Here is a 15,974-nt window from a genome sequence, read left to right as displayed (position 1 = left end):
CGGCGCCCGTCTGCCTGGCGTGTTACTCGCCCGCCGCCGATTACAGGTGTTCGGCGTGTGGGTGGCCGGTTTGCGGGCCGCCGTGCGAGGCCGCGCCGGCGCATCGGGACGCCGAGTGCCGGCTGATCGGCGGCCATTACGACAGCCGCCGGTCGGCCGCGTACTGCTTCGTGATGCCGCTTCGGTGCATGCTGCTGCTGCACCAACCGGACGGTCGTCGGGCCGCTGAGTTCCGGTCGTTACAGTCGCACCTGGACGACAGGCTGGACACGCCGCTGTACCGGGCGTACGCCGTCAACGTGGCCGCGTTCGTGCTGGACCGGCTGGGCTTGCGGTCCGCGGGCCACCCCCACGACCACCGGTCTGCCCTCGAGGCGGCCGCCGTGCTAGACACGAACGCGTTCGACGTGCGCCGACCGGGTGGCCGGAACTTCCGGGCAGTGTACGCGCGCGCGTCCATGATGGCCCACTGTTGCACGCCGAACACCAAACACGTGTTTGTCGGCGACGCGGCCGACGGTCAGCCGTCCATCCGCGTGATGGCCGCGGTGCCCATAGCTCGCGGCCACCCCGTCACGGCCACGTACACGCAGACGATGTGGTGCACGCGCGACCGGCGCCAGCACCTGTTGGCCGCCAAGTGTTTCGAGTGCGCGTGCGCGCGGTGCACCGACCCCGAGGAACTGGGCACGCACATGGGCTCGGCGGCCTGCGGCGGCCAGTGTCGGAACGGTCTGGCCACGGCGGCGGGCCGGTGGCTCTGCGCGACCTGCGGACGACCGGCCGCCGACGTCGATGCGGTTCAGGCGCTCCGAGCCGTCGGAGAGCTTACTAAGAGTCGCGACTGCACCGGATTCGAAAGGTTCTTGGAACGGGTCCGGGACGGTACGATGCCGCCGCTGCACGACAACCACCACGTCACGGTGGGCGTCAAGTACGCACTGACCCAGCTGTACGGTGACCGGATTTCGGGTAAACTGGCTGACCGCAACGAGTTTTTCAACCGATACGGTTCACATTATACCAGGGCTTAACTTTATTAGGGCAAACGTTATAATAACGTTATGGTTATAACGTTATATTTGACAAAAAATCGATTGAAATTTGTAAACGTAATTATAACGGAAAACGATAAAAATAAACAATTAAATAACACAAAACAAAATATATGACATATTATCATCAAACAAAACAACGAAAAACGTAATATATATTTATATATATATATTATATATTATATTATTAATTTCCAATTATTTAATAGTTATAAATCATAAAATATACTAAACATTTTAACTCTGAATAACGTTAAACGCAAAAGTATTGAATAACGTTTAAATTCTGAATAACGATAAATTTAAAATGTGTATAACGTTTTAATCGTAAATATCTTTTCATATGCAAGCCCTGCATTATACTAATAAAGACCACGAAAATAATAAATTTAAAAATCTTTGAGGGAGTGCTGAGGTCAAAAATTCGAAAGAAAAGCGATTTGAAGATTAAAACTGTAGGCGGTAATATTATAGTATAATAGTGAATATTCGCGAGCAATTAAGTGGGAGGGAGTGACCTATAGATTTACACTTACGCGCGTATTATAATCGTGCACAACATTATCTAGTTGTCGGTAAAAAATTTAGAAACAACAAAACACTGAGTTTTAAAAAAAAAATTACTCGTGATTTAAACTTTTGTGAGAATGATTGAAAACGACCGAACCAATTTACGCATAAAAAATACTTTTTTATAATTATAACTTATACTTACCATTGAGAAAACTAAGAAAATTCGAGTTAAACATTTTGAATTTTAGTGGTTATAATTTCTATCACGGTGTCCGCACTGTATATTATTATATTTGTGTGCGTCTTTTAATAGAATAAGTGACGAATGATTTATTCATCGGATTTTTTAATTATTGTTTTGTGCAGATCTGACCGCGAAACAACTGGAAAACAATGCGAACATATGTGAACAACTGTTGCGGCTGGCCGACGTCCTGGAACCGGGAATCACGCGATTCCGGGGACTTCTGCTCTACTATCTGGTTCGCGGTCTCAAACAGCTAAAGCGGATAAAACACAGATCGGTCGGCGTTTTTCATTTACCAAAATATTTAGATATACAAATATAAAGACATATATAATATTGATTGGAGTCCAATGTACGTCCATGTTAATGGTCTGCGGGGATGCTTTTTTCGTATGAAATACGTTTTGACATTCTATTAAATATTACACCGAACTGTGTATACCATGTAACAAAGTTAGGTTATTATAAAGCCTATAATATTTTATACAATTTGTTAAAAGGTTCAAGTCATATAGAATCTATATTATAGATTATACCTAAAATATAAAAAAAAATGAGACTTATTTTTCTTCGTAACTTATTACCGAATCTACATAGATTTTTTTTAAAAAAACAAACTTTTTTAACACAATATTATAGTTTTAATTAAATTGAATTAGGTTTAGAGATTAGACAAAATTATGACACATTAAAACGGGCCTTTTTACAGTTCCTAAATATAATAAAATAATTTTTAAATAAATATAAACATTTTAACCAAGCTTGTCAATCTAATGGTATCTTAATATACCTAGATAGATACACAGTGGGTTTGGAGATAGGGATTCATGTAAAATTATGAGCGAACAATTGTTTTTAAAAGGTAACTCGAAATATTTCTGTCTGGTGATTTCAGACTGAAACTCAGAAAAAGTTTGGGTAATACTGCTAATCACCAAATTTTTTTAGGATTTTCAAATATGTTGCCCTTTCGTTGTGCTTATGTGCACTAAAACTTTTTTTAAATAGTAACACGTAATATAATACCAATTTTTTTTTTTTAATCAATTAGATTTCTTAATTATAGTTCCAAAATCAAAATTGATAGAATTACAAAAAGTCAATGTTTGAAATAAAATTATTACCAACACGCGCGAATTTTCAATATTTCTCGTTTTTTTATCCCAACTTGACCCTATAATAATTCAGTCAGTTTTAATTTGAATTATCGTCTTAACAAAAAAAAAAAAACCATGCACATACACATAATTAAAATGCAAAACATTTTAAAATTGCCATAAAATGGCGTGTATGAAATATATTAGTGTTTTTCTATCACCGTCTAAAAACGACGCATTTTATTTTGATGTCACTTAGTACCAATATTTCGTGTTACCTTTAAAAAATAAAACTACTGTATAAATGCATATACATATGTACTATATTTATTCATTTAATACAACTATAATATAAATTATTATTATTATAATGCAGAACAACAACAAGATGATCAAAAATTATGCCAGAGAAGCGGTGGCCATTCTGAAAACCGAACCCGATCTGGTGCATTTGGTCGAACAGTTACAATGACAACGATTGTCTCAAAATGTCTACTCTTTGATCACCGTCAAATGTTAACGCCGTAGTATAATGGCAGTGTTCCATTAATTTTATAATCGATAGTACTTTTATGTTATCATTATATTGTCACGATAATAAACCACGAGTGCAACGTTGCAGGAACTTAAAACCATTCGTTCATACTCGTATTATATTATACTTTTGTACTAATATGTATTTCCCATTGAAATCGTAACTTATTTTACAAGTTTAAAATGTTTATAGTTAATTGTTAATTTTAAATGAAAAATAACTTATAATTTCGTTTCGAGTATTGAATTTCAGACACTAAATACATTTGAAATCAATAGCTTGCATTGGTCATTGATACTACAAAAGTGTATTATTAGTATTTTGCTTGATCATTAGTGTTACAGTGTATTACGTATTTGTGACATCTAAGGAGTTAATCATCGAACTAAAAAAATGCTCAAAAAATTATTCATCTGTCGTTGACGCTAAATCAACATAGTATACTATAATTCAGAGTTACTAACCCAATACTAATAAAATGTCGCAAAATTGGTTTTGGAATGAATACGAATTATACGCGTGTAATAACAATATATTCAATATTCATCGCTATGTTTATTTAAAGACTGAATTCATTCGGCGAGTACAAAACGGCCAACATCGAATCGCATAATGAACACTTGCCAACTATAATACCGAAATACGCGTACATCGATTTTGCAGCATTAAAAACGTTTTCAATAAAACCGTCTTAAAATATAACAATATTAGCGCACAATGCCATTTGAAAAGAATACATAAATAGGTATCTACGTGCACAGATAAATATTATAAAACGAAGGTCGACTGTCTATGACGGCCTTTAAATAATATAATATTTTAACTTATTTTTTTTTCTGTTGTACATAAATGTCTATTTTAAAGTACGCCATTTAAGCGTATACATAGAATTGTACATAATATAATATTATAATGTAGATATTTTCGTTACCGTGCCACAAACGCGGTTTATGTGCGTAATTTCAGTGGTAGGTATAATAAATAATTATAAGTAGGTACAGGTACGCGTATATTATTCCAAAATGATTTACACAGATTTCTAGTTACTACTGAACAACGGCAAGAACATCGTTATATATTTATTTAAGATCATTCAAACATTTAAATATTAATATATATATATGTATATAATAAAATAAAATATATTATGTACATTCTCTATCTTTCTAATAATATCGCATTCTATGAAATTAAAATCAATTAAATCTAAATAATTAACTAGTCTACAATTTACACTATAATATATAGGTACTATGTAAAATGATTATCTTTTGCACATAATAATAGTCTAATCATTAGTGATGATGTGATGAGCTTTATTCGAGTGCGACCGAATCCGAACCTGACTTTCTGCAACGTCTTATTCGTACAGATTTTTAAATTTTTAAACCAAACTTGAACTTAAAAATATTTTTTAACTTGATTTAGATGATATATTTTTTTATGCGCAATTATGTACATTTTATAAAGTCCGGTATTAATATTGGGTTATCAAAATAAATCATAAATATTTTAATATAATTAAATTAAATTATTAATTCGGACCAATTAGCTATTTACTATTTAATTTTTACTATTTTTTACACGTATTTGATTTCGTCAAAATATTTGAAATTTTCAGTTGTTTTTTTGAATCAAATAATACACGAGTTCGATTTGTGACATCATCGCCTAATAACAATAGTGTAAGACAAAAACGACCAACTCATAATACATTTTTTTTTTTTTTTAACACAACATACAAACAGACAATAATATTATAAAACGATTGAATATTCTATGTAATAATTTTATATATAACCTGTATGATATACTTTTACAATAATAACAATATTATTATATAATCATTACAAATCGTAGATTCTACTTGATAAAGAGAAAAACACTCAAAATACTCTCAGTATTGAGTAATTAAAATTTCAAATATAATAACAATTGAACAACAATATTTAAATATTATATTTTCTAGTATTGTAGTTATGTGCGGCAAGCGAAAAGCACAGCGAAAGTCGACGCAATGTCGCCGTAACCCGCAGACGACGATTAAATATTATTAATATATCGGTCGACGCCTTTGAAAACATTATTAGTACATAATATGAAACTTTTTTTATGACGCCGTTCTGAGGACAGAAAATCAAAGTGAGAAATTTTGTTAGAGAGAGAAAAAAAGTGGGGGATAATGATAGCGTTTTCGCTAGAAAAACATCATTCAACGCACATATTTACGAATGAATTTCATGTGGTCTCGGTATCGTCATGATAAATACACCGCACAATACGCACATATTATAATATATTATAATGTTAGGATGACCACATTTATAAAAATAAAATAGCGAGACAAACTATATTGACTAAGTTGGGAAAAAAAAATTCTAACTATTAGGTTTTGATGTCTACTATTTCATTGTTTTATTGTTTTGAAGAAGGCGTGTGGTATGTATTTGTTAAAACTAAAAAAATATCTTTTTGATTTTTATTTCTTTTAGAGGGGTTTTCTTTTACTAATATACGACACGTTTTGCATAATTATATTGAGAAGACGGTTTAATTAAAACTGGATAAAAAGCGTCATGTTCGGAGTTTATCTAGACAGGGTTAATAATAAAATTACAATATCAAAATCTGAAATCTGATAAAAACATTGCGATAAATATTGCGCATTGAAGTAAAAATTAATAATTATTTTATAATATAAGGAATAATTTTCTGACTTAGTGCGACCTTGGTAGTAATATTAATATAGTATCATCATGGCGAGATGAGCTTTATATACGACATTATTATTATTATAGTTGTTTGCTAAAAAATGTTCGTTGAATAGTTGAAAACAGAATAGATATTCGTAGATAAAAAAATATCACTATAATTTGTTATCCAAACAAAAAATAAGTTATAGGAGGCAATTTGATGTATACATAATGATTTGTCAAATATTTATTTGATCAGTCTCTCAAATAATGCATTTATGTTTAAATTTAGAACTTTTTAGAACTTTTTATTACACAACTAAATATACTAATTCACATTTTTGAACACTTAGATTTTATTTACCATTTAGGATAATATAATATGTCATTCAATAGTAATACAATATTTTTTTTCATATGAAAACTCCATTGTTTAACTTTAAGACGAAGAAGAGATGATTATTATTATTATTTTATTTTTTTTAATATGTTGATAATATTTTTCTGTAAATTATTTGTAAACTACAGATGATTTGTTTGAAAATATTGATGTACTTAAATTAAATTTCAAACGAGTAGTTTTTGAGTAATTGAACTTTGTGCAATAAAATTATTAGGTTATATATTTGGAAGATAAATCTTAGTTATAATTATTTGAAAATTTTACAGTAAAACTATAAATATATATTTTATAATTTAAAGTGTATTTTTATTTATATAATTTATATATGTATATTTATACAATACATACTTAATTTAAAGTCATGTTATTAAGGACTATTATTATTTATTTTGTTAATACATTTTAATAACTAAAAACTATTCATTAGTATTTCGATTTATGTTTTATACATAGCGTTCAGTTATTCTCACAAAAATTGTTGTTATTAAAATGTACTTACAGAGGGAAAAAAAGTTTAAACTTTACGAGTAAATCCTATGATTTTACATCTATTATGAAATATATATATTATTATATAATTAAAATACATCATAAATTATAAAATATAGTTTTCAAACTATATAATAGCTTGGATTTATCTTCTAAATTGAATTACCATAAAAAACATCCTTAGAACCCAAAGTTAAATTATTTAAAAACTTTTCGTACTCATTTTTTATTAAGCTTATCAATATTTTTAAATGAATCTTTTCGAGTTCAATTATTTTATTATTTATAGTATTTATAGTAAAAAGTGTAGTTTTTATTTGTATCAGTATCAGCACACGAAACTACTTAAATACTAAATAGTATCTAAAATCTAGGTAATTTAAAATGTGATCTTTATTGGATTTAAATCAAAATTCAAAATGTATATGAATGTATGATTTTTAGGAAAAATCTAGTTAAGTTTTTTCGATTAATTGACCTGTACCTACATAGTATAATATAACAAAAAATAATATTATATGTGAGACGTGGATGCGTTTTCGGGCACCTAATAATTATTGTATAAATTAAGCGGTTAGCGTTGTATAAGACGAGTGGTAACGTCAGTCGTTGTATCGGTAGTTGCGATAATATAATATTATTTTGCATACAATATTAAAGCTAACTTATTAATAACAATATCATAATAAATTGTTGTTGAAATAAGACGCCACTGGAAAATCGAGTGTGGACGTGGAAGCCGCTACTGCGGGTTTGCCAAATTCCGTCCAGCGACTGACCGCGGCGGTCGGCGGCTGATGGTATCCCATGGAGGCAGAGGAAGTTGTGGCGGCAGTGCCGGTTGGTGGTTGTGTCGTCGGTGGATGTGGTGGCAGGGTCGGCGGCAGACGTAGTTTGCTCGGGTTAGCCGCAAATTCGTTGTGCGCTCCGTAAGCGACAGCGGCGGCGGACGGGTTGAATCTATAATAATAATATTATAATACACGTTCGGAGCAAAAACATCAGAAAATACTAACACACCGAACGTATTTCAAAAACACCGCAATAAATAATTATTTGTACTACGATATCGACATCGTTTCATTTACGCGTCATTATACAGAGTGATTCATTTCAAGCAAGCTTCTCCAATTTTTTTTTTTCTATAGTAGTTGATATTTTACTCAAATTTTGTGTTTATTAATTTCTTTAATACGATGTCTGAGAAGATTTTTTTTAACCACTTAAGAAGTGTCCTATGGCTATTAAAATTTATTTTTATCAAACGAGAAACAATCTTTTTCACTGTAAATGGTTAAGCAGATGCTTTTTTCTCGAAAACGCTGTTGCATTTAAATAAAAATTCTAACTCCTTCAAAATCGTTTAACAAAAATATAAAACTTGAATATTTTTATCAAATTTTAGACGTTGATAGACTAATATTTAATATAATTAATTAAGTAGGTATACTTAATTTTTTTAATTACCCTAGCACTCGTATACCTCCCAAATCCATTATTATAGACTTATTTTAATCCTTATTATTTTTAATGCTGTACAAGTTAAATTACTTAAAAAATACAAGTTGGAATTTTTATTTCGATTCCTACGTACATCAACATGATAATTTACAGTAAAAAAGGTAATTTCCATGTGAAAAATGAACTTGACATTGCCTACACAGATCACTCTTATAGGACTTAGATAGTATAAAATATTTAGTTATTTTAAGGCATGGTTTATAAGTAAACTGAAAAATTTAAAAAATCAAAATAAGAATTATTTAATTTTTAAAGGAAAAATGGGATAAACTTACTTGGTAAATCACTCTGTATAATATACCTACTACACAGTACACACAGACATTTAATCATCTCTCTCTTTACCACTCCTTCCCATCTGTATAGTTTGTGCAAACCAATAATTAGTCAGGTTTATGCGACGTATACGATTTTTAAGTTTAAATATATAAAAATAAAGGGAACTAATGCAGTCATCAAAACAAAAAAAGTGATGTTTATATCAAAATATAAATATTATCGCACCCGTCAAAACCGTAAGACGTTAGTTTAACGAATTTAATATTGGAAACATATTTTGGATTCATATTGACATGTTTACCGCATGTTTTAACCACAACGATTTTAATACTAAAGTTGACTTTTTTTTATTCAAAATTCACAAAAGGAGAGAGAAACATTTGAGTTATTAAAAATTTCAAAATTATCAAAAACCGATTAGAAAGTTTTTTAAGAACTGTTCATACTTGGAATATTGATCTTTTCAAGATTCCAAGATTTGAGTTACTGAAAGCTGAAAGTATTTTTTCAATAGAACTATAATCAACGGACGTGAATAAAAATGTTATTTTTATATTTTAATCTTCCTACATTTTTTAGCTATGATAAAAAAAGTTTTTAGAATGTTGAAAATTACTGCGATTATAACATATAACAAGCCTGTTATTTGTCGATAAAGCAAAAACCATCTAACCTTAATTATACGGAGTTCGCAAGGACATTTTTAATCATTTTTTTAAACTGTTTTGAGAGGATAAAAAAAGTAGCAGTTATTTAATATACGCGTTCCAAATAACCACATGTCATGGGTGACGCCACCATTAGTTACTTAGTGGCGTGTGGTTAAAATGTGATTTATATAAAACTTTAAATTGCTTTTAAGACTAGAGTTCATCATTAGTAAATTAATGTTTTTTAATCACTATAAAATGTATTTAAAAAATGTCCTCACATTGTGCTTGCAAAAATTGTATGCGTCACTGTTTGAACTTTTTAAGTTGAACCCCAACCCACCGATTTTCCTCTAAAATATAACTAATAATATAAAATTAAGAAATATTTTTAGATATCTCTAAAAAAAAAAACTTCCATATTATAAATTTGTCTCTATTTTTTTCATCATTTATTCATATTTGATAAAATAGCTTAAATATAAATTTTGAATTGCCCTTTATACTTACGTACGAGTAAATTGTCCTTAAGCAATAACAAAAACAGACTTTAAGTACAACTGTATATTTAAACTTTGACTTAAAATACTATGTTAGACAATTACATGTATGCTCCATGTATGGTTAACACTCCACACAGTCCCATAACTCTCAACCGTTTTAATAGTAATGAAAACAATATTTTAACTATGTTGCAATAATTTGAAGTTTAACAAAAAAAAAAAAGTACCTACTACCATCTGTCATAATATACGTTTTAAATTTCTTGGTACTTTTAGTTCGGTACGACTGCGATAATATTAATTTATTTTTGCATGTTAATTCGAGCATTACGAATATCTTATACAATGTGAAATAATTTTAAAGTAAAAACAGTTTGTGATCACAATAAAATTATTTTTAATTCCTAAAATATCTAAGTATTAAATTACCTATATAAGTTATAAAATTTTAAAACAACATTATACGCCCATTGAATTTTGTCTTTCATAATGTTATTAGAGAATTTACTAAAATATCATCTACCTATATTCCATGTATAATGATCGAATTATTTGATTGTTAAATATGTTATTATAATATTATTATGATGACACATAATTTATTCAAATTCAATGAAATATGTTTGCACACTGTATATTTTCGTAAGAATTTGTTAGTGAGGGTTTTGATAATAGTTATAAAAATGTTCTAACATGTCTCCATATTGGTGAGCCGCGTTGGTCCGTGCAGTTTGCTGGTGGTATTCATCCCACGCTGACCCGTCGTAGTAACCGTTGTACTGAGCGCCAGGTTGGAGCCTCCAATCGGATGTGCCTGAAAATACAATTTTAATCGTAAAAATAGTAAAATAGATAACGTAATTGGACACAACCACATTGTATGCTATTGAAACACCATGACAAGGTGCGTTAGGAAATCGAAAAATTTTGTATCGTATAGCGCTATCTGTACGCCAAAGTCTAAAACATCAATTTACACTTAACATCACTAGGTTACGTTATAAATACACGGCAATGTCCGTAACTTACTACAATATATTAATATTATTACATCCCTAGAATACTATTATTATTTGGTCCACTAGAGGGTAGAAGAATCCTAGTTTTAAATACGATCTCGTAAACAGCATAATAAAATGATAAAATTACCACACGACTAACCAGCGAATAAAGCACCATAATATTATTATGACTTATGATGGTTACAATAATACGTATATTATTATTAATATTATCTATGGTTTAAAATACACGAATATCATTAAATATATGTTTATTGGATTCGTCACTATGCCTATGACCTAAATGAATCAATAATATAAAAATATGGTAATTTAAAATATATATTTTATCAATCGCATATAAATAAAGAAAACCAAAATGAAATAGGGTAATGATCGGTTTTGCAATGATAGAACATGATTAATTTCGATAAATAAATTTTTCATATCTAAGTATAAATCCCGTTAATTTTTGTTTCAATGTATATTTCTTTATGTATTAAATCAACCTTATCTTTAAGTGTGCATATTCAATGCGTTTTATTACTTTTAAGTCTTAAATTATAGGCGTAATCTTTAAGCACTTTCAATAATTATACACATATAGTATTTTTCAAACGTATTTTTCAATGTTTGCTTAAATAGTGTCATCCATAAAATCTTGTCATATATTAAGTATATATACCTAATTCAAGAGTCGTGATAGTAGTAAAATCGAGAAATTTAATGTCACAAAAATGTATCATAAACAGTAATGTAAATTTGAAGAATGAGTACTTTGTTTAAATTAAGTAGCTACCTATTAACAAAATATATTCTTTCGTAGTACCTATAGATTATACTGCCTATAATAAATAATTAAATATTGGTAGTAGTGTTAATAGATGATCCCTTCCCTTATGTTTTTCAAGTATTCTATACATGTTAACTAATTTATATATTGTATTAACTGTGTATACAGATTGTAAATATCTTTTAAAAATAATAATAACAAAAAAAAAAATAATAATAATAATAAAATAAATAAATAATCATTTCAAAACGCTTTTAATTGACAAATCTATGTGATGCAAGTAATTTGTACATCATTAAAATCTCTTATAGTTGTACTTTTCACTGTATATTAAAAGAAAAGGTTTGATTTTCTAGATGTTTCTAGTTTTACCAATAATTTTATAATGCATTATATGGCCCTTTAAAATTCAAGAAAATACGAATACAATAAAAAAAACAAAATAAGCTTAGAAACAAACATATTATTAAGTAAAAAATAATGGTTTTGATATGTCTAAGTGAAGTGATAGGATTTACTGTCGCACAAAAGTTATATGCCTATTACTAATAAATCATTGTTTTAAAATAAACAGTAGTTATATATAACATGTCAGTGGGTAACTAATCAGACATCTAATGTCTAGACAACATTATCATACCTACCGTAATGATACAAGAGTTAATATATTCCATTACGATATCTATATTCTTAATTTATTAGACGTCGATGGTATTTAAAAATATATGTAAAATCGTAGTGTATTATCGAAATTACCAGTGTAGGAAGGTGCGTTGAGGTTCTCAGAAAAATTGCTGCTGATTGTGTTGTGCTGTACGTTGGAACTATTCTGTTTTCTCCATCTCGCTCTCCGATTGCTGAACCACACCTGAAACAAATTTAAAGGTTTTTTTTAATATTCCGAGAACAGAAGTCGTATATAATTTTCTAGTAAATTTAAAATAAAATAGTAAAAATTTGATTATCCAACCGAAGTAATGACAATATAAATGCATGCAATGCACGTTAAATATATTTTCAATATTAACGTCAATCATTCATACATACAAATGATTACATCATATTTAGATATTACGTTGTATTATATGAGCCATCACACGTGTGAGTACATATATAATATATTATATGTTGTTGAAATAGGCATTTATATATATATATATGTAAATACATTATACATATAGCCATATAGATATTTTAACAACAATCCGTAAAATAAATTTTATGAATTGTACTGTTATACGCTTCACTTTTTCGATTTTAAGCGTCTTATGTTATATTCAGATATTCAGTGATCAGTCGGTTGATGGTTTGAGATCGGATTATATTTTCAAAAATACCGTCACAAATATTATATTTTTACGACGACACCAACATGACATTTAGTACATAATAATCGCTTTGACATTTATATATAATATGCCCGCCCAAGACATATATTATTATAACATACATCTGAAGTGGTCTTCAACCGTATTGGACTCGTGAGTCGTGGCCCATTTTAGTCATTATTAATTATTTGTGACCCAAAAAGAAATTTGTTTCAGTATTAATCAATAATTTATACTCAGTTCCGATTTTTTAAATTTATTTAGAATTATTTTCATTATGTTTATATCACATTTACTTTGCATAGTTGAATGAAATATTTTTTTTCTATTCTAACTATACAGTAAGACTTATCTAGTTCGACTTACATAGAACCAGACGGCGTGGTCAGATGTATGTATGTTTTTTTAATCATTAAGTGTTTATCACAGCCACAGATTGTAAACCTACACTCAAATGTATAATGGTTGACAACTCGATGTATACATATCTTAATTATTATTGTTCTATGTTATGGGGTACATAAGGGTAGCTTTATTACTTGGACTCGAGGTTCCGGAAGTCCAAATTTCACGGCGAGATTTTCACGGGCAGCTATGTCCGGGTACTGACAAGCCAAAAACGACCTTTCCAAACCTTCCAGTTGTTGGGCTGTGAACGCTGTCCTTCCTCTTCTCTGTTTTCTGGATATGACGATGCCCGGTTCCGACGGCACGTCCACGTCGCCGGTTCTTCCTGTAAAACGTGTATTTTATTATAGTACATATTATTTTACCAATATCGTAAAATGATTTAATATTAATTATTATAATTTATAGGTATACAATATAAACACCAAAAAAAATGTACTCAATATTTTTGTAGCTATTTTTATTATGTATTTTTACGTGGCCAATGAAATAAAAACAAATATAACCTTATATCACTAAATATACTATAATTCACAATATATATATATACAATATACATATTATGTGTCACCGCGAACATTATGACTATGTGTATATAAACCGGATAAACAGGAATATCTTTAATATTAAGATAGAATGATTTTTGATAGTCACTTTTCAATCTTAAACAATTATAGATATAATATAAAATATAAGGTATTAATAATAAAGACTTTTACATTGTCATTAAGAGTGAAATTGTACTATTTACTTCATTAATAACGGATCATGCATGGAAATTTGATTAAGAAATTTGTGTAAGATATTTTATAATGAGAATTCGAGTATTAATAAAATATTATAAATATTTATAATTCAATTAATTATTATTTAGGTATGATATTGAACAAATTGATTTAAAAAAAAAAAAGGTAAGCTAATGGGTACCACTTAGCTGTACAACAGTAGACTTTAAGTAAGTTATTAGTTATTACAATAAATATATATTATTATTTATTATGTTAAACATGAATTCAATGATATATTATTGTGTACGAAAAATGATTTTGAGTGGTAACTCAACTTAAACCACTAAGTATATATTTTCATGTCGTATTTTTTTTATATTGCTATTAAAGTAATTTGTTTTACTATGAATATTACCGTAGGTTTAATTAATTTTTGCCAAAAACAATATTACGCTCGATAAATTATTAATATTTAATTATTATAATAATATATTATTGCTATTAACTTTTGAATCAATACCATCTCACCATAAACACAGTGTGAATAGAAATAATATCTAAAAAAATATGAATTTACATATTTTGAAAATGTCGTTATGTAGAGTAAAATTCAAAATATACATCAAAATGTAAAAGTTCCCACGAATAATGTTTTTGAGTTGTATCAAAAAATCAAAATTGTTTTAAAATGCGATTTTATCCAAACTAATGAAGAAATAATTTTTGACAAATACTGGTTTAGCGTGACACTTATAGTGTTTTCTATTTTTTTTTCTCAGATTTTATTGATTATTAAAAAAAGTACGGAATCATTTTTAATTTTGATGCTTCAATATACCAATTTGATCAAAATTTCTTCTAAAAACCAACCCTTAGGCCTTAACTTAAAAATCGAATCAATTTAGTGTTAACAGACAAAAAAATATACACACACACACGCACATTATTATAAAATCAATAAATTCGTCGCGTTGTTCAAAATCAAAAATGTGTATAATCCATTTAAATAGTCATATATCGTATTTAAATTCGTACGAATTAATAGTTTTTTTTTTTTCATGTCAAAATGTAAAATATTTTATTTTTTTTTTAATATTTGTGACTTTTTCCGTTTACCAACTATACCCATATATTACAGTATTACACATATCAATAAAACAATATAATATTATTATATCGTGTATTTTTTTATAATATACCTTATAAATATGTGTATACATCATGGAAATAGAACCTGTATTGAATATGCGTCTAAATATTATGGTCCGAACACAGCTTATGCAAATATTTACCTCCGTAACACGACTTATTCAATTTTTTTGTATATAGGTGCATTACAAACCCCTAAGTAAACATATCCGTAGAATACCTATTTATCACGTGTATGGCTTATTATTATTATCATTATTTTTTTTTAACTCGTGGTTTTTTCACATTACAGTTACGAGGAAGACAGCGAATAAATCGGAACAAATAACGTGCATGTACCCATATGTACCTATGCATATATATATATAATACAATTATGTTGTGCGCGATATTTCATTATGTTCGACTACTGCGGCAACGATGTGCATATTATTGCGAAGGGAAAGACGGCGACGGACCGGACCGTGTGAATTCGACTGCTCGCCAACAGGTTGCACCTACATATACACAGTACGCGTGTAATGGTATAACACATTATTATAGACATCCGTCGTGCCAGCCGGTGGTCCTTTTTGACTCCGT

The 15,974-nt window shown here is 29.8% G+C and overlaps 2 protein-coding genes across 2 annotated transcripts in view; one reads left to right on the top strand and one right to left on the bottom strand.

Annotated features, from left to right (window-relative positions):
- Positions 1-2: 2 nt before the first annotated feature.
- On the top strand, positions 3-3,610 carry LOC112597298 (SET domain-containing protein SmydA-8-like; the record flags this gene model as incomplete). The annotated part of the gene is made up of 3 exons (XM_025343270.1): positions 3-972; positions 1,935-2,092; positions 3,289-3,610. Coding segments are annotated over 3 exons (1,224 nt in total), but the record flags the coding sequence as incomplete, so codon positions are not given.
- Positions 3,611-7,351: 3,741 nt separating this feature from the next.
- LOC112597414 (protein gooseberry-neuro-like) overlaps positions 7,352-15,974 on the bottom strand; it is a 37,622-nt gene continuing 28,999 nt past the window's right edge. Inside the window, exons 4-7 of the mRNA XM_025343459.1 lie at positions 13,647-13,840; positions 12,536-12,647; positions 10,679-10,799; positions 7,352-7,992 (exon numbers count right to left, since the gene is read on the bottom strand). Of these exons, the coding sequence (XP_025199244.1) occupies positions 7,713-7,992; positions 10,679-10,799; positions 12,536-12,647; positions 13,647-13,840 (707 nt within the window). The 3' untranslated portion in view covers positions 7,352-7,712. The remainder of the gene's footprint in view (positions 7,993-10,678; positions 10,800-12,535; positions 12,648-13,646; positions 13,841-15,974) is intronic.

This window comes from Melanaphis sacchari, unplaced genomic scaffold, assembly GCF_002803265.2.
Source record: "Melanaphis sacchari strain LSU unplaced genomic scaffold, SCAv2.0 Contig40_pilon_pilon, whole genome shotgun sequence".
NCBI classification, from domain to species: domain Eukaryota; kingdom Metazoa; phylum Arthropoda; class Insecta; order Hemiptera; family Aphididae; genus Melanaphis; species Melanaphis sacchari.
The sequence above is the reverse complement of the archived record's forward strand: the minus strand, read 5'-3'. Positions and strand labels throughout refer to the sequence as shown.